The sequence below is a fragment of the Pleuronectes platessa genome, chromosome 16 (assembly GCF_947347685.1).
Source record: "Pleuronectes platessa chromosome 16, fPlePla1.1, whole genome shotgun sequence".
NCBI lineage: Eukaryota > Metazoa > Chordata > Actinopteri > Pleuronectiformes > Pleuronectidae > Pleuronectes > Pleuronectes platessa.
This window is the reverse complement of record NC_070641.1, coordinates 11,086,905-11,111,345: the sequence shown is the minus strand read 5'-3', so window position 1 is coordinate 11,111,345 and position 24,441 is coordinate 11,086,905. Positions and strand designations below refer to the sequence as shown.

Below are 24,441 nucleotides of genomic sequence, written 5' to 3'. Positions count from 1 at the left end.
TCGTAGTTGGAAGAGCATTTTACCGGGAGGGAATTCATGCTGCTACCTGTGTGTCAGATGATTGTGGTAGTCTGTCCTTTCGTTTTTGTGTTATCTTGCTGACAAACAAACACACAAACACAAACCAACCAACCAACAAATGTATAGGTATGAAAAGGCTATTTTTTTATATACAATAAAATCTGCAGACTGTGTGATACTGTACAGTATGGCCGTGTCTCCTCTACACGTGTTCATCATGAAAACAAGAGCAGGCTCCTCTTGAGACACCCTCATGTCACTATAGCAGTAGGTGGATCTGAAACAGCCTCTCTCTGTGTGTGTGTGTGTTTGGATCTAGTGCACTGTATAGAATTTATGAGCCTATTCTTCAAAGTCACATGTTTACAGTCCACAGGCAAGAATAAGACAAAAGCTGTGCATCGTCAGCGTCACTGGCATCACCAAGTTCTGCTGCAGCATTGATAAGTGAGAAGGCAAACAGGGATTTTGATAAACGGCGGTGCATTCGACAAACACACAATACGACCTTTGGCTGGGAGGGGAGATAAGTCCCACACACCCCTGCCTCCCCGGCTTTCTCTTTCCTTGTACATGTGTGTTGTCTGTTAGCCATGGTAATACAAAAAAGAAGGGTTTGAGTATAGTGGGTGGGTGGGGGGGCAATCTGGCACTGGGCTGACTTTGGAGAGATAAGGAGAGACCTGCCCCTGCAGCCTGCAATGGCCAAAGCAAAAGAGAAAATGATTCTCCTGTAGGTGGAGTTAGTGCAGATCCGTGGAAGGCTGTGGAAAGAATTCACGGACGAGTTCAGAGACGTGTGAGGAGCGAGAGCAGAGCAGCACCGGCTGTGGTGAGAAGGGACGGACAGAGGCGTGTTGGTTTTTGCAGAGCGAGCTGCTGTGGCCCACAGAGCAGTGACACCAAGAGGAAGTGTGATTACCCGCTGGGAAATGACTTTGTAAACAGTTATTGCTGCTGCTCGCCTCAGAGACCGGGCTGATCTCGGACAGACATGAACGGCGATGGCAGCAAACAGCGCTTTGTGTCAACCTTCAGGATGCAGATCAAGCCAACACGTGCATCATCCTCATCATCATCATCTTCTGCAGCAGGGAGTGGGCCAGGAACCGATGACACCAGGATCTCGGACCAATGCACTGATAGAGGTGAGGGCTGCTTGAGAGAGACAGAGAGAGAGAGAAGGAGTGGAGATGAATAATGTGGGTTTGACATTTTCAGTGTTATTAAACAAGCTGCTTGAATAGACACGTCTGAACATGGTGATGCTTCTTTGTAATCCTGTTGGTGCTTCCAAGAACAGAGCACTTTCCTTTTTTCCTTGTGTAAAACCAGTTGATTTGTGTGACTTTACACTCTCCATGTTTGTTTCTTTTTAAATGTTAATATCCGCTGTTGTGTTTTCCCTGGGATTAACTGATTGTTTACTGTATTGGGGACCTTTCATCTCCATGTCAGCTGACACTGAACATCACATTCCTAAATTTAATTCAATTTCTCAGCTTTTTGATTCTCAATTTCATTGGATTTGTGGCTTTTGCTATGAGAAAATGTCTGTGTTGCACTAAGCTCCAGAAATATGATTTGTCTTTAGTTGTGACTTGGAAGAAGCCACAGACGTGCACTGATGCAGGTTAGAAACAAGCTATACTGACAATGGTGTGAATGGTCTGTATTTATATATACAACATGTATTTTCTACTTTTCCACTCAAAGTGCTTTACAGTACAGTTTTGCCATTCACCCATTCATAGAGTGCATCTATGTGCAGCATGTTATGTCACACACAGCCTTCAGAGGGGGTTGGGGTTCAGTATGTTTCTTCAAGGACTCGCAGGATGGGGGAGACATGGGATTAGTGGAGAAACTGCTCCATCAGCCCTAGCAGTATGGTGACATACATAAAAGTGATTAAGATTCTTCTTCTTCTTATTAAAAAGTTAGTTTCACCTGGGATATATACCGACAGAAATGTGGAAAAACCTGCATTGGTGCCTGAGGGTGATTGAAAACCCAGATTGTCTCCCCGTTTCTCTTGGTAACAGGGTGGCTCGTTGTTTACATAGAGCAGGTGAGGTCAATAGTTACTCACACATGTGGTGGTTGTGTTGATAGAGTGAGATAACCGATCTTACTGAGCATCTATTACCATCCCAGTTGTATGGGCCAAAAGTAAAAAGGTGAAAGGGGGTCATGATGTGAGTGACATGTGAAAAGCTGTGATTTTGTGTGCAGAGGAGCAAAGTGTTGACTCACCTGAAGAGCATTCAGTGTCCGTCCTCCAACATCAGGCTGCACAGTAAATAGTTTAGTGTTGTAAAGACTGAAGGTTGAAGGTCGATGGTTAAACACCCGTCTCGTTAAAGCATAACCAGTATACTGTCCATGACGTAACATTACAACACACAATCACACGTAGTCCATTTACAACCACTGTTTGGTTGTTAATGGTTCAGAACAACACCTGATAGGCGTCTGATCTGCTTCTGATTTATGAAACTTTAGATCCAAGCTTCAAGTTTTCAGCAACAGTCATGTGAAAATGAATTACAAAATTTCATATAATGCAAGATACAGTCCTGGAGGGAAAAACATGCACACAAATAATGAAAAACACTGGCACTGTGTCGGGTCTCCTTAAGAAGCCACATTTAAATTCACTACATTCACTAGGATCTGCAAACAACCATCAAACCCCTAAATTTGCTTAATTTTTTTCTATCCAGATCTACAAATTATTCTCAGGTAAATCAAAGAGAGACACCCTATTGATCTCACAAGAAGGTGAAAAAATAATCTGACAACTGATGCATGATTTACATTTTGGATTTAAGCCAAAATGTAAATAAACTTCCTTCTACCAAGTTTCGTGTCTCGTCTTGTAGATTGTGCGTAATCCTTCTGAAAAACAGAAACAAAGCCACAAATGAAAATCGACTTCTTAAATGTAACATCAATTCTCTGGTGCCTCGGTAGCTCACCTGGTTGAGGGGGCACTGTCCTGACCACACTCACCTGGATTTGAATCCAGTCACGCCCCCTTTGCTGCATGTCAGCCCCGATCTGAAGCAAAAAAGAAGAAATGCAGAGAAGGGAACAATCGTCATGGTTGTATATGTATTAGTATTTATTTTTACTAAGGTTCTGCGCTGTCAGTGTTGTTTTTCTCTGGGAAGTTGTGACCTGAAATCATGTGACATATTAAACAAGAGGGAAGAGGAAGAATAAAAAAACAGATGAATTGTGGTTTGAACATTTCATAGATGAGCGGTCGGAACATCACACTTAGAAAATGCTTATTCTCACTTCACCTCAGACTCAGTCTGACAACATAGATCACTGTGTGAATTAAAGTCAACAACACATCAAAACCACAATAATAATATAACTATAATAAAAGGTTGACATTTAAAAGGCCTCTACTGATAACTACGGAACCCTATGGTAAAATTAGGGTTTAATAACAAGACTTATTAAATGCAGTTAAGTGAAGTGAACACTTCTGCTTGGGTCGCTGTGTGACTCTGAAGCTGACTCCTCACCTCCTCTCCTTCACGTTCAGGTTCTCTCCACCTCTCCTCTGCCAAACATCTGGATCCACCCATCTTCATAGAGCCTCTGCAGGACTGCTATGTGGACGAGGGAAGTGACATCACACTGCGCGGGGTTCTCACAGGAAGTCAGCCTCTCAAAGTGTCATGGTTGCACAATGGTGAGTAGAGACAGCATGGGTTGCACACGGCTGCAGCTCGATGAACCCCGAGGCCCAGATACACTCACAGAAAGTAAATACAGCAGAGTAGACACATTCCCATTAAGTGTGTTTGTTGAAGAACAGGATTTTTCACGTACATATTAACAGGATGTAAATAGCATCTTCTGCCTCTTTTTCTGCACATTTCATTTAGTTGCATGAGGGGGGGGAGTGTTAACTGTGTATCCTTTCTCAAATACTTTTTGCATGTTACACTAGTGGGGGAGAGTGTTTCTAGTTTGTTTGTTTGCTCCTATGGGCAGGTGAAGTGGCCCTATTTGGGAAACCCTCTTTCAACGGCAGGCAGGTGAGTTTCGTGGTGACGGAGTGTCTGCCGGAGGATGCCGGAGTCTACACCTGCATGGCTGTAAACGGAGCAGGGAGGACGTCCTGCTGCGCTGCCGTGGGCGTCAGAGGTGAGGGAGAAGTTGAACCATAAGGAAATTCATGCACACTTTTGTCTTTCTCGCTGAATACAAATAAGAACCAACAAGTTTCAGTTCTGACGTGACTTCTCCTTTTCCTCTCTCTAACAACCAATCCAGACTTCGAAACTATCTGTGGTGTGCAGAAATGTGTTTCAAAGATCCCCAGCTCTGCACCCAAGAGCATTAAGCAGAATGGAATGTCATCGTCTTCTCCGATAGATGAGCTGCAGGGGCTCAGAGGATCTATTCGTACCTCTCCTCCAGGGTCTGACAAGCAGAGCACGGTCTCATCTCCGAGAGGTAATCAAATAATGACAAATTTCACAGAGGCCCAAAGTATTTGTGCATTTTTAGGCTGCTGCCTAGTTATACAGTCATGTTTTGAGGGCCGAAATACACAACTGCTCCAAGAAATTAAGGGAACACTTAAATCCCACATCACATCTTGAAGAACAAATTATTCCAGTTGAAAATATTTACTGATGTACATTTTATAATTTGTTGAAAACAAAATTATGTAACAATCGCAATGTAAACCAAAATCATTAACCCATTGAGGGCTGGATTCAAATTTCATGCCGAAAAACTATGAAAGAAACAGAAAATACAGGACGATCCGACTTATAATGGGATAAAACGGGAATAACTCATAATGTTACTCAGTACTGTGTATGGCCCCCACGTTCACTACAGCTTCTCCAGATTCTTTCACGCATGTCACATGTGCCCTATGTGAACCAGCTGTCATCTGTGAAGAGAACCGGGCGCCAATGGCCGACCTGACAATTCTGGTGTTCTCTGGAAAATGCCAATCGAGCAGCACGTGCTGGGCTGTGAACACAGGTTCCACTAGAGGCCGTCAGAAACATACACACCTGTAGCCTGCTGGAGGTCATTTTGTAGGGCTCGGGCAGTGCTCCTTTTGTTTTCGCACAAAGGAGCAGAAACCGGTCCTGCAGCTCGGTTGATGCCCTTCTACCGCCCTGTCCAGTTCGCCTCGTCTAACTGCCAGTCTCCTGATATCTCCTCCATGCTCTTGAGACTGAGCTGGGACAGAGCAAACCTTCTTGTAACCGCATGTATAGATGTGCCCCCCTGGAGGATCTGGACTGCCTGTGCAACCTGATCGGGCTGCAGATACCGCCTCATGCTACCAGTAGGGACAAGGACACTAGCAGAACAAAAAACTGAAGAAGAATCAGTCAGGGAGGATAAAGAGAGAGCAGCGGTCTGTGGCCAGCACATGCAAAACCACTCCCTTTTTTCTAGAATGCCTTAACTTTGCTTCTCCAATGCCCCAGTAGTCACTTTAATATGCACCAAAGCAGGTGAAACTGAATTATAATCACATGTGCTTCCTAAATGGATAGATTGATATCCCCGAAATCGAACTGACTTGCTGTTATACTGTGGCAATTAAGTGTTCCCTTCATTTTTTTTGCAGTTTATATATATATATATACATCTTGAACTCTTTACCATTGTTCTCGCTTCTTCCGGATATCCATATATAAAATGAGGGGAAACGCATCATTCCCAGTCCTTGTGTGATTGGCTGTCAGACGACATGTACACTTAACAGGAAAAGAGCAGGATTTCCACTTCTGATACAGCCACAAAACACAAGTGAGATCCATGTAGGGAAGTGGACAGTAACGCAGTGTCTGGAAACTGATAGCCTTAGACAGAACGGTGCCACACCTCTAAAAGTCTGCAATAAAACCCACCTGCTCCGTTTCTGCAGAAGTTATACCAAAGAAGAGAGCCGACTCCGGGAAAGGTGAGAAACCCACACACTCATGCTTTTTCACCATTTCTTCCACAAACACATTGTTATTTCTACTCCTCTTTTTACACCGTGTGATCCGGCCTCTTCATTGTTTGTTTGTATCCTGTGGTTTTGCCTGGCAGCTACTTCTTTCTTGGCCTTTGGTCTTGTTATATAGTACAAGGGAACTTTACCTTAGTATTTATGCTGCAACAAAACAAACAAATAATAAGTGTCTGTCCTTTTCGTGTCAGTAATTTCCTGTCCTATCAGTGGGTTGCGTCTGTTGAAATGTGTCTATTAGCGATGTTTGTACTGGAATGGCTGTGAAAACTAATTTACCCCAGTGGATAATACAGTGGAAAGTCAGTCTGTTATTGATGCGGAGGATGTGCCATACTCTTGCAGCATGTTTAAGACATTGTTTTTGAATTAAATGAAAACGATGGCTCCACAATTGGCTGCGTGAATTGAATCTTCTAAAGCTGCATCAGATAGTCCAGTCAAATTGACCATCCTGACGCGATTATATTTGAATACTGGCAGCGCGAGACATGATATAGCTTCAGCTCATATATGGACTTCTTTGGTTGAATTCAAAAAGCAGGATGGCGTTACACAGCTACAGCGTAGACTGCCGCGCACGGCTTGAATATACCTGTTCCGTTTGCTTTTCTTATGCATATTTGTTTAAGTAATTAGGTCCAAGTTTGTAAAACATATTAAGGAGATGTCATAAAGGTTGCCTCAGAGAACAGGTGACCTGGTGTAGCAGTGTTAAACACATGACTGCACAGGGACTGGTTGAGCTTGTTGTGTAGGTCAACTGTGTTTTGTCTTTTGTTTCCACTTGGTCCCTGTGTGAGCTACAATAATAGCGGTCTCAGGAGAAGCGAAACACTTTTACAGTAAAGAGAGGAGCGTGGGATGGGGGTGGGGGGGAGGGGGGCACTTTATTCCACCTTTCAAACAATTCTTCTAGTATTGAAATTATGTATAAAGCTCATACTGTGCATCACATAAATAGTAAAGTAGGAAACCTTAGGTGCAAACCTCCACCATCATCATACACATGCTCTAATCTGCAACCAAAGTTCTAAATTAAGCAGAAGGCAGAAGGCACTGGGCCTCGCTGGGTGGTCAATCAATCATGGTGCTCCCACAAAACAGTCGTTGCTGTTGCATGACAAAATTATTTCTAGGGGGGCCCCTCTCAGCCAGGGCCCCAGGTAATGCCTTCTTTGCCAACCCTCTTGCTGCGCCCCTGTCTTTATCTTACCCTCTACACATCACGCTGGATAGTTGCCTTCCTCCAGTGTCATGTTTTAGGAATGAAGACACTGCAACCAAACAGGCAGACTTTCAATCAGAGCACTCACTATGTTTTGGCTTTGCAGGTGCCACACTGCGTTTTGAAAACCCCCCACTGCACCTCAAGGTGAACGCGGGACAGACCGCCCGTCTGTTGTGTCTGTTCACGGGCAGCCCCCCTCTGGTGTCCTGTTGGATCCGGAACAAAGAGCAGGTGTTTTTCCGTTTTTAGAGCTACTTCACAAAATATCCACTGTTTGTCATTCCAACTTTCTCTCCCCTGTTTTTCAGAATTTAACTCTTCCCCCCCCCCCCCTCTTTCCTCATACATTGCCTCCCTGCAGATTGTGGATGGTCCCGAGCTGTGCACAGAAAATACTGATCAGAGCAGCACACTGGTGATAGCAGAGACTAAACCACAGCACACAGGTTGCTACACAATTGTAGTGAGGGACCGAAAGAGCTCGGCGGAGCACACAATCACGCTTTCTGTGATAGGTAAGATGACGCACGCTGCACTTTGAACGCCCGAGATAAGTAGTAAAAAATACCTTTATATTCATCACCCCTCCCTCCCCACCAGAGACGCCACAGCCACCGGCCTCCTCCCCCCTGATCTCCCGTGTCTCTGCCACCAGCCTGGTGCTGTCCTGGTCGGGCCCCTGCTACGACGGTGGAAGCGCCGTCCTGGGTTATGTGGTTGAGGTAAAGAAAAGTGGACGTGCTGAGGCCGGGGACTGGCGCGAACTCACTGCCCAGTGTAGGAGTACTTCATACAGAGTGTGTACTGGGCTGCACCCTGAAGAACAATACTGCTTCAGAGTGAGAGCCTACAACGCAGCGGGAGTCAGCGAGCCTGGACCAGTGTCACTTGTGGTTAAGATGGAGCAGAGAGGTGAGTCATTAGCTAAATGTCAGATAGGAAACTGTTGTCAATCGTACTAAGACATGCATTAAAGCTATTGTGTCTGGGTGCATGATTCAGTCAAACTGCGAGAAGAGGAGGCCCTTCCAGTGTACACCTGTGTCACTATTGACTCTTCCCACAAAGTCACAGACCATTACACCTTGCAGGAGAAACTGGGAATGTGAGTATCTGTCAAGTCAAGCTCCAATTTTCGTGCCAAATTCCACTCTGAAAAAACAAAAGCCTCAAGTTTTATTTTTTATAGTTATCTGGAATATGTTAACTCCGGCCAAGTGAGGCATGGGAAGATTTAAAACAAATACATGTAGGGACAGGGTTCTGGTGAGCAAACAAAAGGTATCAATGGTTGCAGTTAAAGTTAATACCATGAAATCACACTTGATTGGCTGACAAAGACAGGCGAGAGTTACAGATCTCAGATAAATGATTGTTTTCTTGCTTTGTTAATAAACCCTGATCTGTACTTCAGTAAATAGTCCCTGTGGTGGGCTGACTTCATTGCATGACCACATTATTCAAGAATTTGGATGACGCAACATTAATGTCTTCATCAGGGGAAAGTTTGGCTTGGTGTTCAAGGTAACCCACAAAGAGACGGGACGAGTGTGCGCCGGGAAGTTCTACAAAGGCCGGCGCGCCAAGGAGAGGGAGGCCGCTCGCAAAGAGATCGAGTTGATGAACTATCTCCACCACCCCAAACTGGTTCAGTGTCTGGCCGCCTACGACCACAAGCCTGAGATGGTCATGGTCATGGAGCTGTGAGTATCAAGACGAAATCATGTCACAGCTTAAATGTGTAGGATATATCTATAGGCTGAATTGGAAAATAATATTCTCACATTTGTTTTCATTTGCCTGTAACATTGTGTTTTTGTTGGATTAGAACAAGCCTTTTGGATGCTCGTCCATGTTAACATCATGTTGCACTGCCACGTTTCTACTGTAGCCCAAACCAAGACACTGGCTCTACATGGAGCCTTATGTGGTTTTACTTCATGGTTTCTCGTTCAGGCCTAGAAAGAGAGGGGGGACTTCTTTACTCTAGAATGGGCCCTCTATATTTAAATAATATATATAAGGAACGGGTCATGTCTACAGAGACCACCATGTTTCTTTACACTCGTCAAAACAGGACAAACTAAACACCTTATGGGTTTTTATGACAACTGAAGGCTGCCACAGGTTCACTTTAATGTGTGAAAGGGGGGAGGTTAGGCGTATTCAGCTCTAACAAGCCACCTCACCACTAAACTCTACACACTTAACCTTTAAGCACGTACAGCAACTGCAAAAATAACAGTTTGCTGTCACCGTGTTCTGTTTGTGTGCAGGATCGCAGGCGGGGAACTGTTTGAACGTATTGTGGACGACAGCTTTGAACACACGGAGCCAGCCAGTGTACACTACGTGCAGCAGATCCTGGAGGGGATTGCGTATATGCACGAGCAAAACATCATCCACCTGGACCTGAAACCAGAGAACATTGTGTGCGTTGACACCTTCGGAACCAACATAAAGATTATTGACTTCGGATTGGCCGGCAGGCTTGGTATGTGAAATGAAATGAAATTTATGAAAGTAAAGTGTCACAATGTTTGTCTAAGTACATTGTGGTATGTTTCAATATCAAATCATAATGTTTAACAGATCCAAACACGCCTCTGAAGGTATTGCATGGGACTGCAGAGTTCGTGGCACCGGAAGTGATTAACTACGAGCCTGTGTGTTTAGCCACGGATATGTGGAGCATCGGGGTGATCTGCTACATATTGTAAGTCACTCTAATGGTCCTATCTACGTTCAAGTAATAGTTTGACATTGCGGGAGTCATGCTTTGTGGTGGGAGTGAGATGGTAAGATCATGTCTGTGCAAGAAATATAACACCGCAGGGAGGTGCCTGTTATCTTAGCACAAAGAAAAAAATTAAGTGATCAAGCTTTCCAAAGCTCACCAATTTACCAAGTACAAATTTGTGTCATGCACATCCAGTATATTTTCATATATGAACTTGTGAGAACAGAACTCCCAAAAATGACTTAAAAAGATTAGATTTTTAGACTGTTTTGTTGCAAATAGGCATGATGGATTTACATTTTTGAATTTTACACTTGTACTGTCACCTAGTGGATATAGGTTGTAACAGCCATAGTGACGCTGCAGCCTCAATGCCTCTCTCTGGTTTTCAGACTGAGTGGTGAGTCTCCGTTCCAAGGAGCCAGCGATACAGAGACCCTGGCCTTGGTCACAGCTGCCCAGTGGGAATTCGATGAGGAGAGCTTTGAGGAAATAACGGAAGAGGCCCAAAATTTCATCAGTTCCCTGCTCAACAAGGACACCAGGTAAATTTATAAACCTACAGCTAATGAACAGCTGCCACTTACCCAGATAAAATCTTCACTTTACCAGCGATAACCCTCTGTGCTTCTCAGGCGGAGGATGTCCTGTGCAGAGGCCCTGGCCCACCCTTGGATGGCCGCATTCAACTCTGGAGATTGTGCCAACACCAAGAGTCTGTCCAAGGAGAAGATGAAGAGGTTTCTGGCCAGGCAGAAGTGGAAGGTAACCCCTCTCATTACTTTACTTACATGGGAGTGTTTTGAGTTTTACGTCTTGGCTTTGCTTTCACAATCGTTGTCTCATAGAAAGCAGGTAAGGCCATGCTGGCCCTGAAGAGAATGGCTTTACTATCCAAAGGCGAAAGCAACCCTGGATCTCCAACCAGCGCTGGGGAAAGTAAGAGACACATTTTATTACCTCACCGTTTACAGTACTATTTCTGTGTCTTGTTCTAACCTGGATAAGTGGTCCAAGTGTCTCAACCCCTCTTCTACCCTCTTCGTCCAAGACTCCCCCCTGAGCCCAGAAGCAGAACATGCCCTGGTGTCTCTGGAGCAGAAGATGCAGGGGCCGCCACACTTCACCCAGTGCCTGAAGGACCAGACAGTGGCTCCGGGATCGAGTGCCTGTCTGTCATGTCACCTCACAGGTAGACACTTACCCTCAAGAGCTCCAAAAGTACCCCGTGTTCTTCATGACATGTAACAGGGATGGGCACACAACCGTGGGAAGCTTTTTAAGAGATAAGAAAAGTCGTAGCATCTAAGACAGAAAGTGACATCTGCATCTAATAAATTTGAATTTGATTACATATGACGATTGTTGGCAACGTTTTGCTACTAAATTTCTTAATTAGCCTCTTCAATGTCAGACCCTTTGTAGTGTTTCAGTGATATGCGACTTGACATCAGTCGTGTGGAAATAGCAATTTGTTAAAAGCAGTTTCAAACCAGTTTGCTTTGTAAAAGTGAGACGAGCATTGGTGCCTCTGTCTAACTTTCCACCACTATATCATGAGGTACTTTGTTCACCACGCAGGGACTTTGCCTGACTCCCATAAGACTTTGAAAGTTTGGTGGGGCCATAAACAGAATGAGGTGCGAACAACCACCTGTGCAATTGCACCCCAGGGGCTACTGTCTCAAGGTCCTTTGGACACAGATAAAATCCACAAAACAGGCAGAGAAACGTTTTGTCAGCTACAAAGATTTTATTCAATCCAAAACTGTAAACGGGCTGGCTTATTTTATTACATTACAAAAAACTACAATCCTTAAAAATGAGAATCGCCCAACTTAAACCAAATATCAGTGGCATGTGAGCTGAGGTCAGGCAGACTGAGGAGAGCCCAGGAGTTTGACCAGTCACTCACATCAGGTGCAGCACAGCAAACCACAGCAATAACAATGCACACATCATTAATGTCCTCGTGGTCTCACATGCATACAATGTGGGGACCTAACCAGGAGTGCCTCTCCTCTCAGCAATGTGGCACTGAAAACAAAAATACTTAAATTACCAAAAAATATAACCCAAACTAAAGATAAGCCAAGTTTGTCAAATTAAACAATGAGGCAAGACTCACCAATAATAACATAACAGCAGCAGAGGATTCCAATACTAGAAAAACCTCAGGATTATCCAGGCTGATCGTGCTGTGTTGAAACACATTGATAATGTGACAGAAACTGACTCAAACAGGGTCAATGTGTCACTTTAGCTACATATAACCGTGTCACCAACACCATCAGCTACAACCAAGGCAGGACAAGGAAGGAAGAAGGAAGGAAGAAGAACTAGCCATGTAGCCTGATTGAGGGCTTGGCTGGAGGAGTCAAGGCTTGGGGCTGCATTCAAAACTCCCACTAGACACCCTGTTCACCCACAATGAGGAAACTTCCTCCCCACAAATTTATTGAATGAGTAAAATAATGTGATTTTTTAAATCTGTCACACTCCTTGCATAAACCATTATTAGGCATTGCATTTTGAAAGCGTAGAAATCAACATTCAAATCTTGCACTTAACTTACAATTAGCTTTTTACAACCTTTTGACTGGGATGTGAATTTTGGCCCTCTGTCTCTGGCCCCTGTCCTCACTCATCCAATCTATGTTGGCAGGATACCCCGACCCGGAGGTGGTGTGGCTGTGTGGAGAGGAGCCCATGGAGGAGTCCCCCGCAGTGCAGATAGAGTATGACGAAGACGGCCGCTGTAACCTGGTCCTTGCCAAAGTTGAGGCCACGGATGCCAATGTTTACACCTGCAGAGCCACCAATGAGCACGGGGAGACATGCTGCTCAGCCAACCTCATTGTTAGAGAGTAGATTCATTTCATCAGTGTCGACTTACTGTACAAGACAGAGATATAAAGATGATACTGATGTTCTTGAGTGCCTCGAACACTTGTATTGTACATTCTTGCTTTAATACAAACTGGGACCACTCTGTTAATCCTCTACTTTATCTGGGAATATATAATCCATGTATTGGTTAGTGTATGAACAGATGAATATTGTTACAGAGCCACACATATATAAAATGTTATTTTACATTTGAGCATTACACTTCAATAATATGTTGTTTCAGCTGTGAATCATTTTGAGATTGCCTTTCAAAACTACCACCTGACCTGAATATGAATAAACTGGGATTCTTCACTATCAAAAAGAAAGCAGGCCTGAAATTATGATGTTTGAACCGAGCAGGGAAGATCCTACTTTTGATTTCTAATATGATTTGTACCTTTTGGGGGATAAAAAAGGAAACAAATTGCTATAGTCTGCAAGACAAGCGTGCTCTATTTGAGAGCTCTTACAGCAATACACATAAAGTACATCAATACTCAATATCTTCATCTGCTTAGATAATATTTTCCTTTATCTAAAGCTATCTTGATAATTATTCTCTATAGTCATTAAAATACAATTTGCATTTTCTGGGCATTACTCTGAACGATGTCTGTGCTCTGTGAAAGTGCACTTGTTTATATATGTAGAAGTAATTGAAGCCATTAAGATTGAATTTGCAGACCTTCCACATGAAAAATAAGAAACCACTTTGACTGTTGGTGACTCAGCCTCAAATAATCCATTTACTGTTTCAACACCAACAGAACTGATTCCTGTCCATCTCGTTTATTCAGATTCCAGGTTTGAGGAATGCTTCTGCTCCTCACCTCATTTTTACCTGCGTGTTGGCAAAACCGCTCAAAAATGGGAATTGTTTTCATCCATAAGAAAAAGCTCAGCAACATATGGACACAATACTTAGGAGGCCATTGTTAAAAAAAGTTATCTCACATATAGGAGTATAGACACAACTTAAACTTATTTAGATTAAAAAATAATGACATAATATAGAGTAGTAATTATAACTTTTTAGCAACAGATGAGATATAGATGCAATCTAATAAGTATGAAACAGTATATAAAAAGTTAAAGTTGGACAAATTCATCTTGAGATTTGAAATAATGAAATTCTCAGACTGGAGTTGCTTTTGATTCTTTATAATAATAAGCTCGGCTGCTCAAAATGGAGCAACTGGCCGCAAGTGAATAAAAGAAGACATGAAAGACATGAGATCATCCTCTGTCTTATCTGCTGTGTCCGTCCGTCCGCAGTACCAGTTGGAAGAAAAGCATCACCAAATAAGGGTTCCATCCTGTCAGGTAGACAGTATCACAGCAGTGAGACACCGATTCAGGGGATTTCCACGACCTTAGACAATGGTCAGTGGAATTTTCCTCCACATACTACTGACAGAAAAATGACTGAACAAGAAAACGCTCTTAACCCCCTTAGATGTTTCAGCACTGAGCAGGAATCAGGTGTCTGTCGTTATCCCACAATTTAACAAAGAAAACATTTGTGTTGAAACAATTTGAAACAATTCATTTATTCCTAGCTGTAAAATAAATATTAAAATACATACAAGAAAGTTAATAAGTTAGCTTGTGGCTTATAAAAATATTTTTAAGTATATTTCTTGTGCATGTCAACTCAAGAGAGATATGAGTGAGTGCAAAAAGAAGATCCAGTCTCCTGTGTGGGACAAGTGTTGGAACTAGGTGAGTGCAGCCGGCTGGCAGGGGTTGGGTTAAAGGTCCATGTGGATGTGGATGGATGGAGGGGAGGTCAATGCAGGTTTTCTTATGTCGACCGCCTCCTCTGTGACGCCTCCTGCTGGTTCTTATAAAGCGATGCCGCCCGGCGCTCGAAGGCGCCGACCATCTTCTTCGCCACCTCGTCAAAGAACACGCTGGCCAGCTGAGAGTGCAGAAGGGACTTGAACTCAAATGACACCTACAGACAAAACAGGAAGCGGACAAATATTAGGCAGGATGGAAATGCATTATAGATTATAGGCCCACAACTGTCAGTTCTGTGGTTGCTTTCATAACAAAACAAAAACATATTTCAGAAACACCAAAATTTAAAAACCCAAGACTTAGCTTTTATTCAAGCATTCACTATAATTATTCCTCCTGAGTCCTGTATTTGGATATTTTAACTGTCATCTAACCACTTCCTGGCTGAGCCTGAGGTTACACGTGGCAACATTAAGGTTAAACTCCTGTCAGCAGCTTTTTAATACGGTTCCCTAACCTGACAGATAATTCAGGCCTCCGGGGACAGCAGCATGCTATTCAAGGCTAACTTTACAGCATAATGAGATGTTACACAACACTTCCCGCACAGAGGCGGAGGCTTTTAATTGGTCTCTCTTTACACACGCCATCTTATCTCTCATTCTTTTTTTTAATTAATTTTTATTATCAGCTGGTTTGTTAATTTCATGGATTCACTGTCACCTCTGGGTTATTCCCATCATTGTTGGCATTATAATATTTTATTGCATATTAAAAAATGTATTTGATCTTATACACTTACATAGAAATCCACTTTGCAGGAGTCTGGTAGGTCTTTGGGACCGGGGGCAAACCTCCATATTGTTTCAAGATGGCTGAAGAGGGACCCATCAGTGCACACAGCCTGTTTCAAAACAAACAAGCCTTTACTGTCACTGATCGCTAACATTAGATGCACTGTGTGGTCGAAGGGACTTTGCAAAAGAAACAAGCAACAGTGTTGAGACGTATGTGTAATGGTGATTATTCTGGATCTACCAAGGCAAAGACTTACTCGGACTTGGTGGTTTGGGACGACCGTGACCTCAGAGGTGTAGCGATCCACGATGGGGGGGAAACCGATTTCGAGCTCCGCCCGCACATCTCCGCTTCGTCCCTTCATGACCCGAGACTTCTTGCACCAGGGAACAAAGTACTGGTACTGATCCACTCTGGCCACCACGTTGAACATCTGCTCTGGAGTGTACCTGAGCACATGGGGACAATAAGGTGATACTGCCATTTGAAAATGTTTGTTCAGGTTTCTGTACTCTTTTTTTCACGTGACATTAATATATAACAACAATTATTTCATAGTACAGTGAAAAATACAATTTACAATTTCTGTAATCCCAAGGTGATGCCTTCCGATTTCTAAGTTCACAGTCCCAAACCTAAAATAGTCAAATTATGACTGTTTCTTTAGAGCTATATCTTATTCCAGATTTCAGGACACTCACGCTAATGTCCGGCACTCGGCGTACTCCATCCTGCTGGTGCTGATAGGAAGAGTCAGGTTGATGAAGCTGCGGCTGGGTATGCTGATGGAGGCGGCGTGGCAGAGGGGCCGGCTGGTCCTCCTCGCTGCCAGGGCCCCACAGGAGCCCAGGTTTCTGAGGGGGGGAATTATGTATGTATGTAATGAATCAAGCTCATGTTTTTGTCTGCGTTCGTCTGTCTGTCTGATATTTAGCAGCATTACGCAAAAACTTGTGATTATAACAAAACTTAGAGGAAGTTTGGAAGATGTGGTATGGATCAGGGAAGGATGTAGATTCATATCAGTGTCAGATTCAGACTTAACATTGCAAGATGTATATATATATACACACAGATACACAAATATACAGATATCTTAGTGAGGACATTTTTAGTCTAGACATTTTGGCTGGTCCTCACTTTCAATAGGACTTTTTTTTAGTTTTTTTGTTAAAATTGGGTAAGGGTTAGAGTTTGGCATTTAGATGTAATGGTTATGGTTATGGTAAGGAGCTAGGGAATGCATTATGCACATGAGTGTCCTCACCAGAGGTATAGGACTGTGCGTATGTGTGTGTGAAACATTACATAGCCAGTAATGACCCTGCACTTTTTGAATAATAAAACAACTAAATAATATTCAGATCTAAATCATACCCTGGGCTACAGTTTAATAACTAATACACTTTAATCCAGACAAGTCCCCTTCAGCTCCACCCACCTGTGGAGAAGTCTCACCTGAAGTTTGCTCTTCTCGTGTTTCCTCGCACAGCTTTGGTAGAATGGGCTTCGCACAGCTCCATTAGCGGCTTCAACAGCAGAGCACTGGTTTTGTTGGTCATGGTGAAGTTTTAAACTCAGATCTAATGGAGCTTCTCTGCTGAGACGACGGTGGTGGTGTGTGTGTCTGTGCGGCGGCAGCAGCAGCACCGCTCAGCCCGGCTTCATACACAATGACGTATCACTGCGCCCCCACCTGACAGGTCGGGACACTGAGGTTACAGGAGGCGCTGCTCTGGCCAATCAGAGGGACAGGTCGATACGTTCAAAGGCGATTGGTCTATCAGATGTGTGGTGAAATGGAAGTTTGTGATTTATAAACCGATTAAATGTCAGAAAACATTTCATTTGGAATAAACATGAGCTGTCTTACATTCTGATATTCATATGTGCATTAGGGCTGGATGACACCATCAAATATTGTATCAAGATAAACATTTTCATTATTAGTTGATATCGATAATCATCACAATAAATGTCACATTAACATTTCTTTTAGGTTTATGACAGATTTTTTTCTCTGGAGTGGAGGTTGTGGTTTTCTCGCTTTTACAAAAGATAGATTTTGTGTTATATATCATTGTTGTACTTACGGAATGGATAGTATATGGATATATACTGTTATATTTCTATTGATGCAATAATTCAATTCTTATTTCCCATCCCTAAATGGTATATATTCCTTCCTTTCATTTTTCTCCTTTATACTAATATGTCTAGTTTTTTTTTAACACTAATATATAACCTGCATCTGTGACTCTGTATGTTATATATGTTAATTTCTCTGTACATCATCCCACAATTACTTATACAACTAATTTATGTATTTTGTATTTGAATGGTGTGAATTACACTATACATGGACTAAATTAAAATGTTGAAATGACGGTATGAATTTTTTTTTTTACAACTGCCTTAACCTAACCCTCATTACACTGATTTACATAATACCAAGGGCTCTAAGAGGCTGACACCTCTAAGTGCTGCTGGACTACGTGGCAGAGCTAGTGCTGGATCCATTTCAGGATCTTCTGACTGGATTTAGGATTTTCACTGAACTTTATACAGTTAGGTGACTCAAAATGCCAACTGAGGCTGGTTACCCTCCTCTGTACAACTTACTTTTAGCACTTCAGATCAACCCATAGATTGTATGTGGCCTTGTTTGTGTGTTCATGCATACTCAATTCACACCAGGCTGATGGCATGAAGTCGTTCAACAATCAGTGTCCTTCATGACTGTGGAAAGTTTCCTTGAACCTGTTTTAATTATTTTATTCTTTGGTGTCAGGAAGTTCTCTTTGTTTTCTCAGAATAGCAAACCAAAACTGAAATAAGACTCTCGGGGTGTTTTCTCTTTCACAATGTGTCCAGAAACTCCCAAGTGAAAACACACCTAGCTGTGTGTGTGTGTGTGTGTGTGTGTGTGTGTGTGTGTGTGTGTGTGTGTGTGTGTGTGAGTGAATAAGAACACTTCCTCATGTCTGGAGGGTTGTTATATCATAACACAAAATCCTTATCAAGTATCACTTCAACAACCACAGCAGATTTTCTATGTTTGTATTTTTTTTTTGTGATAAGAAATGTGAGCGCGATAAGTTACACACGAAAATAGAAGCATGGAATCCTCCCCTTGTGTGAACTCTTTCCAGAGAATACTTAATCTACTGCCCTTTCCAGTTGAGCGACAAGAGTGAGTCAGAGAGTATCAACTTTATTCCAGGAAACCTAATGAAAACAAAATATCTTCCTCTTTATCTAAAGTAAAGGGAGGCAGAGTCTGCATATGAAGCAGAGGCCTGCATTTGCTAGAGTGGAAGTTAGTTCTCCTCGGCTGAGAAAATGATTTTGCTCATAGCACGGATGCACTGGGAGCCGTCTGGTTCGGTGATCTTCAGCTGGGTAAGAGGTGGAACGACACCGCTGGTGAAGTATCTGAAGGCAGGGCTGGGGGACTGGATGGCTTCTAGAAATACCTTGGAGAGAAAAACAAACACATCACAACAGTAAGATGTCAAGCTGCCCTCATAGTGACAAATAATCTATAAATACATCTTCTGAATTTTCTTATCCTCTCAGGCAAGTGGCAAAACAATGCAAACTGCCTTTATTAAAAAGTTTCACAGACAGTATTTGCAGAGAAATATATTTATATAATGTACATATATCATCTTATTGATTAGTACAATTTTAAAATGTATGACATAGCATGAAAAAGCAAGTATAGAGAATAAAGTTTAATTACTGCCTGAAAAAAATCTACTTTGTTGCATCATTGTACCACAGCCCTGTGAGACAGAGGCAGATGGTGTGATTTGATTCGATTTAGAAGTATTATTTGAAGTATCTCATCGGGAAAATAATAAATACCACAATAAATGATCAGTCTTTAAACTCCCTCATTAGTTAAACATGCAGTCATGATGTCATCTGAAGGTGCAACACACCTTGACAATGTCCTCTGTGTCCTGTGCTGCGTTTTGGAAAACAGAGTCGCAGTGCTGCAGGTATTTTTCATACAGGCCGAGTGTGTGGGTATCGATCAGTTGGAGAGATGCATCCCCGAGCTCTGCCTTCTGCAGGTTGACCAGGAAGTCCGTGTTGACTGGACCACACTCAATGAGACTCACGCTGCAGGACCAAGCATCCAGTCAAAAGTCTCTCCTGATCGATTGTTTGCTAATAAACTTTTCAAGGCCATTAGTCTCTAAACACAGGAAGCAAATGACTCACTGGATATTGAAGTGTTGCAGGAGAACAGCCAAACTCTCACATGCTCCCTCTATTGCAAATTTACTGGCACAGTACAGCTCATTGAAAGGGAGACCTAGAGAGATGATTAAGTTCCAAGACAGGTTATTTTGGCAATTTCATGCATGGCAGCAAGTCTTGACATGATTTGCTAACGTGACCTCCATCCAATCATTACAGAAACTGCACGTGTGGAACTTAGCTGACATTCGGTGACTCCTCAACTCACCGTGAAGCCCTCCGGTGCTCCCGGTTACCAGAATGCGGCCCTGACCTTGCGCCTTCATCTCCGGTAGGAAGGCCTGGATGGTCTGGATGGTGCCCAAGAGGTTGACCTCAAGAATCTGCCTCATCGAGTCCAAGGACTGCAGCTCCAGAGGCCCCATCAGACCCACGCCAGCATTACACACTGTAAGCAGCGAGGACAAGCCCATTGGCACACAAAAAAAGTCAACCCCGATCAGAACAGACGGTCACGAGGAGACCATACCCAGAATGTCCACCCGCTTCTCCACAACCCTGTCCCTCGCATCCAGAATGGACTGACGCTCCGTCACGTCCATTTGGAGGATGTCCAACGTGTCCTGGTGCAGGCCCTTCACGCTCTCTAACAGGCGCTCCTTCTTAGCCAGGTTCCTCATCGTGGCATAGACTAAACAGAAAGCAGCACTCAGGGACACATGAAAAGAAATGCACTCATCGGACTAAATCACCTTTACAAATAAAGGCTTTACAAATAGAATAGTAAATTGACTGTTAAAGCACCTCTACAATACAAATCACATTCCCACAGCACTTCCATACGCAGCGTTTTCCCTTTGTTTTGTTTTTGGATCACACATCATTCCCACATTGCTGACACAGCCGTCAGGATCTATTTAGGATTCAGTATCTTTGACATGGAGAAGCCGGGGATGGAACCACCGACCTTCTGGTTATCAAACAACCAGCTTTATACAAAGATATTTATTTAGTCAATTAGCACGAAAAAGCACTCAGCTATTCATGCAGTTATCCAAGCAGCCACTCATAGTGCCGCAGTTAATAAAACCGAGCAGATACAAGATGTAAGCTTCAGTTATATTTCACGTCTAACATCAGAGAGGTCACTGTGGGTTCCACTCATGTCGGATGAGAACAGAAATCTCTCTGACCCATGAATCCATTGAGCCAATATGCCTCGTGTCAGCATGACTAGGCTGTGGAGGCTGTGTTTTCTTTGCACATCACTGACCCCTTTAAACCTAACTCCTCATTTTCTGAATGCCACAGCCTGTATTAGTATTGTTGCCTCCATCCATGGCCACACTCGTCTTCTAATGGCTTCCTCCAGCTTTATAATGCACCATGTCCCAAAGCAAAAGTCGTCTCAAACCCTAAACCCGTTGTTACCTTTGAACTTTTTGTCAGGGTCAGAGGCCAGCCGAACTGCCAGGCTGAGTCCGATCCCCGAGGAGCAGCCCGTGATCAGCACCACCCTCTTGTCCATGGAGCCCGGCTCACCAACGTCCTCCTGCTTCAATGGAGAGCGGCTGAGCCAAGTGAGGACGACACTTTTGAGAGGAGTGAGTCAGCAGGATGGAGGGCATGTGAAAACTCTGATTGTCAGTGTTGTCAGGCCATCACAAGGCCAGTTACTCCTAAACATCATTCTGTTATCAGCCACCTGCAGTCCTCCCGTTTTATCTCACGTCCTTGTTCATATAGTTTGATTTTTTTAGTCAGACGTGGGAAACATTCCCTTCTTTTTCTGTGGCGGCTCTGAGATTTCACCCCCTGAGAATGGTGACAAAGCCGAGGAAGGCCAGGTACATGATGTACTCTACCTGTTTGTGCTTTGAATTGCACAACTGACATGAGCAGCAGGTAGCAGCAAAACGCCAAAAGATCACTCCTGCACTGTACGTGTCAACAGAATGAGGCTGACAACAAAAGTGTAGATTTTGAAGGAGTGAGGGGGGAAATCGTCATTTTGCTCAAACAATATTTCAGACTCTCATCTTTTTCCAATAATTGATGTTGAGTCAATTGCGGCAATTCAGTTATGGTAGTTTTAAAAAGCACCAACAGTCAGTAGGTCATCCAGCTGTGCCCCTTTCAGCTCTCGGAATGTGTGACAAAATAATCTCAATCATCAATTTTTCGGCTTCTGAAGAACATTCAACTGAAGGTCTCAGTCTTTATGGGCTGGTGAAAAGCTGATCATAATTTTTAACACATACTGTTCCTGAGGTTAAGAATGAGTAACTATGATATGTTTAAAAGTCTAAATGATCATTTTGTCATTTGTGATCACATGGTTTTAGGATTTGGACATTTCAAGCATTAGACACCGTTACAACCCTGCAAATCAAATATGGTTCATGTGAGCTAAGAGGAAACCTATATGGTCTAGAATTGTCTTTTACACAGTTCAAGTAACAATTGCAGGGGACCATCATGTGCATGTCCGTGAACCACTAGGTGGCAACACAACCTCAGGGAGAGATTACTTTGCTCCTGGTCCTTGGTGCTCTCCTACATATGCGTACCTTATTCCAAAGTTTGTAAAGTTGTAATTCTTCTTTGCTCCAGTGTTAATTTCGTTGACGAAGACGATGTCGAAATATATTCGTTAACGACCTTTTTTCCATGACGAAGACGAGACGAAGACGTAACGAAAACGAATCTTTGAAAATAAAAACTATGACGAAATCTATTTTAATTTTCGTTGACGAGACGAGACGAGACGAAAATGTTGGTGGTTGACTAAGTCACAATAATTTTTAAAACATCATCGTATCAGGCCGTCATGAAGTATCAGGAGCGGGCGAGTGAATCTGTGTGTGTGTGTGTGTGTGCCTGTGCGCTCCCAGATAGCGCTCCGGTCCGTAGCTCCGCCCCCCGCCTCGCGCACTCGCTCAGAGAGACACAGTGAAAGCAGAGCGCGTTCTCGTGGAGCAGCCTCTCAGTGACCGACTGCTTCTTAACTATGGAAACAGTGAAAACCAGAGTTTCTATGGTCTCAGCTGCTCAGAGATCAGCGCAGCAGCTTCTTCATCAGAGCAGAAGCTGCAGTTGGTTTGTACCGATGTTCAGTTTCTGTGTTCGCCTCCAGTCTGACCTGCTCTCCCTTTTTGTTTTCACATTTAAAATTAAATATATATTTTTAAGCTATAAGGCTGCAGCTATATGTTTTTATAGAAAAGGAGTTTAATGTGGCTATTAAATGTGACTAAAACTAGACTAAAATGGAATTAGTTTTCGTCGACTAAAACTAGACTAAAATGGAATTTGTTTTCGTCGACTAAAACTAGACTAAAATGGAATTTGTTTTCGTCGACTAAAACTAGACTAAAACTAAGAAGGATTAAAATGACTAAAAGGTGACTAAAACTAATATGCATTTTCGTCAAAAGACTAAGACTAAGACTAAATCAAAAATAGCTGCCAAAATTAACACTGCTTTGCTCCAAATGGGTATTTGACACTGTGCTGGGTTTGGATGACCTATGTTATTCATCTCTCGGGAATTCCCATGTAGATTGTAGAACAAGCAATATGAGATTAGATTTTTGGTGAGGGTTAGGGTTTCATTCTTGCATGAAAGTTGTTTTGCTGTTTCATTTTGTGGTTGTAAACAAACCTTGCACTGAATTTGTGTCAGGCCCATCGTTTGGGGCAGTTCTCTTGTGCTATATTGCCACCTTGTTTCTGCATTTAACTGGTTTCCAGCTCATGTGCATTACAGCCAAAAACAGGCCGTAGGGTCAAAAAAGAATGACAAAATAAATAAACGTTATACAACATTTCAGCAGCATGATTTGAAAAAAGATTGGGAGAAAACCAAGTTGGAATTTCCTGCCATTTTGTTGAATTCCTCCCCTTGAGATGGCATCAGCTTGGCCGTGGTCCCAGAGTCTGTGGGACAGATATCACCAGGAACTGAATCCCTTTCAAATATCTGCAGCTCCCGAGCATCATTAAAAAATCTTGCACTGCTTGACCTCAGATTTATGAGATTTTAAGCACTTTACTGTATTCGTCAGGGTGTTTATTTTCTTTTAATCGTATCTTGCTCAGGGTGATGTGGCTTTAATACACTGTACTTTGCAGCATGCATACATGCATATTGTGTTGTGACTGTAAAAGGTGATGAGGCACAGCCAAGTTTCTGTTGCTACTCTATGTAAATTGCGTTAACTTGTGTGAAAAAGCAGAAGCTCTCAGCTTCCTTTCCTGTCTCTCTCTCTATCTCTCTCTCTCAGGCATCACTCAGAAGTATGGGCAACACTTGCCCAAACATATATAAATTTTCTCTGAGTCTGCCCTGGCAGCATGGTGTGGTCCAGTGTAGTGCACTCAGGGGCTTCCTTCTTCACTTAACCTTCAGTCTCCTTGTAGCCCCGTAATTAGCCACAGGAAGTTGAGGGGAGGGACAGAGTTGTCTGGGGAAGCCGTCAAAACACCTCCTGGACAAGTTTGGCCCACCGTGCTGAGGGTAAACAAACCTCTGAAGACATAACAGTTGTTCAGGGAGAGAGAGAGGATGTCCTACATGCACAGATGTGTGTCTTAGCGGCATTGGGAGAAAAGTGAAGCATTTTTTTGGAGCCGGCGGAGGCAGCAGGCCGGCCTCGTGCTTATGGGTGATATGCATGAGATGGAGTATTCATGAATTCTGCACTGTGACTGCAGAGAAAGACATATCTGCTCATGCTGCAGGAGGAAAGAGCATAACAGCTCCTTGGTAGTGGGTCCATTCATGTGGAT

The 24,441-nt window shown here is 43.1% G+C and overlaps 3 protein-coding genes across 8 annotated transcripts; 1 reads left to right on the top strand and 2 right to left on the bottom strand.

The window, feature by feature from the left end:
* The first annotated feature begins 687 nt into the window (after positions 1 to 687).
* Positions 688 to 13,223, top strand: mylk5 (myosin, light chain kinase 5). Of its 2 annotated transcripts, XM_053443457.1 has the most exons (17): positions 688 to 1,169; positions 3,584 to 3,733; positions 4,039 to 4,191; positions 4,321 to 4,503; positions 5,948 to 5,983; positions 7,369 to 7,496; positions 7,627 to 7,780; positions 7,866 to 8,177; positions 8,268 to 8,370; positions 8,765 to 8,968; positions 9,542 to 9,759; positions 9,858 to 9,981; positions 10,398 to 10,550; positions 10,641 to 10,770; positions 10,854 to 10,944; positions 11,057 to 11,197; positions 12,671 to 13,223. In XM_053443457.1, the coding sequence occupies exons 1-17, from the start codon at positions 1,016 to 1,018 to the stop codon at positions 12,874 to 12,876; spliced, it is 2,640 nt and encodes an 879-aa protein (XP_053299432.1). In that variant the 5' UTR covers positions 688 to 1,015; the 3' UTR covers positions 12,877 to 13,223. The 2 variants fall into 2 exon arrangements, with proteins under 2 accessions (XP_053299432.1, XP_053299433.1); XM_053443458.1 differs by lacking the exon at positions 688 to 1,169 and having other exon boundaries at positions 3,598 to 3,734; positions 4,036 to 4,191.
* An 819-nt stretch (positions 13,224 to 14,042) lies between these two features.
* Positions 14,043 to 17,111, bottom strand: si:ch73-141c7.1 (coenzyme Q-binding protein COQ10 homolog, mitochondrial). Its single transcript, XM_053443459.1, has 5 exons — positions 16,897 to 17,111; positions 16,140 to 16,292; positions 15,695 to 15,887; positions 15,443 to 15,544; positions 14,043 to 14,854 (listed from the first exon to the last, which is right to left on the bottom strand). The coding sequence occupies exons 1-5, from the start codon at positions 16,998 to 17,000 to the stop codon at positions 14,702 to 14,704; spliced, it is 705 nt and encodes a 234-aa protein (XP_053299434.1). The 5' UTR covers positions 17,001 to 17,111; the 3' UTR covers positions 14,043 to 14,701.
* Positions 17,112 to 18,484: 1,373 nt separating this feature from the next.
* hsd17b1 (hydroxysteroid (17-beta) dehydrogenase 1) lies at positions 18,485 to 23,132 on the bottom strand. Of its 5 annotated transcripts, none has more exons than XM_053443271.1 (7): positions 22,221 to 23,132; positions 21,082 to 21,242; positions 20,180 to 20,341; positions 19,919 to 20,098; positions 19,672 to 19,765; positions 19,386 to 19,569; positions 18,485 to 18,914 (listed from the first exon to the last, which is right to left on the bottom strand). In XM_053443271.1, the coding sequence occupies exons 2-7, from the start codon at positions 21,176 to 21,178 to the stop codon at positions 18,759 to 18,761; spliced, it is 873 nt and encodes a 290-aa protein (XP_053299246.1). In that variant the 5' UTR covers positions 21,179 to 21,242; positions 22,221 to 23,132; the 3' UTR covers positions 18,485 to 18,758. The 5 variants fall into 5 exon arrangements, with proteins under 5 accessions (XP_053299246.1, XP_053299245.1, XP_053299247.1 ...); XM_053443270.1 differs by having other exon boundaries at positions 21,082 to 21,221; XM_053443272.1 differs by having other exon boundaries at positions 21,082 to 21,205.
* Positions 23,133 to 24,441: the final 1,309 nt, after the last annotated feature.

Bases quoted from the DNA above. Each gene is read 5' to 3' on its own strand.
- mylk5 (XM_053443457.1), top strand. From the start codon at position 1,016: ATGAACGGCGATGGCAGCAAACAGCGCTTTGTGTCAACCTTCAGGATG. The intron at 1,170-3,583 runs GTGAGGGCTGCT...CTTCACGTTCAG, and splicing joins GGACCAATGCACTGATAGAG to GTTCTCTCCACCTCTCCTCT. The intron at 3,734-4,038 runs GTGAGTAGAGAC...TCCTATGGGCAG, and splicing joins AGTGTCATGGTTGCACAATG to GTGAAGTGGCCCTATTTGGG.
- si:ch73-141c7.1 (XM_053443459.1), bottom strand. From the start codon at position 17,000: ATGACCAACAAAACCAGTGCTCTGCTGTTGAAGCCGCTAATGGAGCTG. The intron at 15,545-15,694 runs GTAAGTCTTTGC...GTTTTGAAACAG, and splicing joins TCCCAAACCACCAAGTCCGA to GCTGTGTGCACTGATGGGTC. The intron at 14,855-15,442 runs GTAAGTGTATAA...TTTTGTCTGTAG, and splicing joins CCTGCAAAGTGGATTTCTAT to GTGTCATTTGAGTTCAAGTC.
- hsd17b1 (XM_053443271.1), bottom strand. From the start codon at position 21,178: ATGGACAAGAGGGTGGTGCTGATCACGGGCTGCTCCTCGGGGATCGGA. The intron at 20,342-21,081 runs GTAACAACGGGT...CTTTCTGTTTAG, and splicing joins CCCTGACAAAAAGTTCAAAG to TCTATGCCACGATGAGGAAC. The intron at 20,099-20,179 runs GTATGGTCTCCT...CGCTGCTTACAG, and splicing joins GAAGCGGGTGGACATTCTGG to TGTGTAATGCTGGCGTGGGT.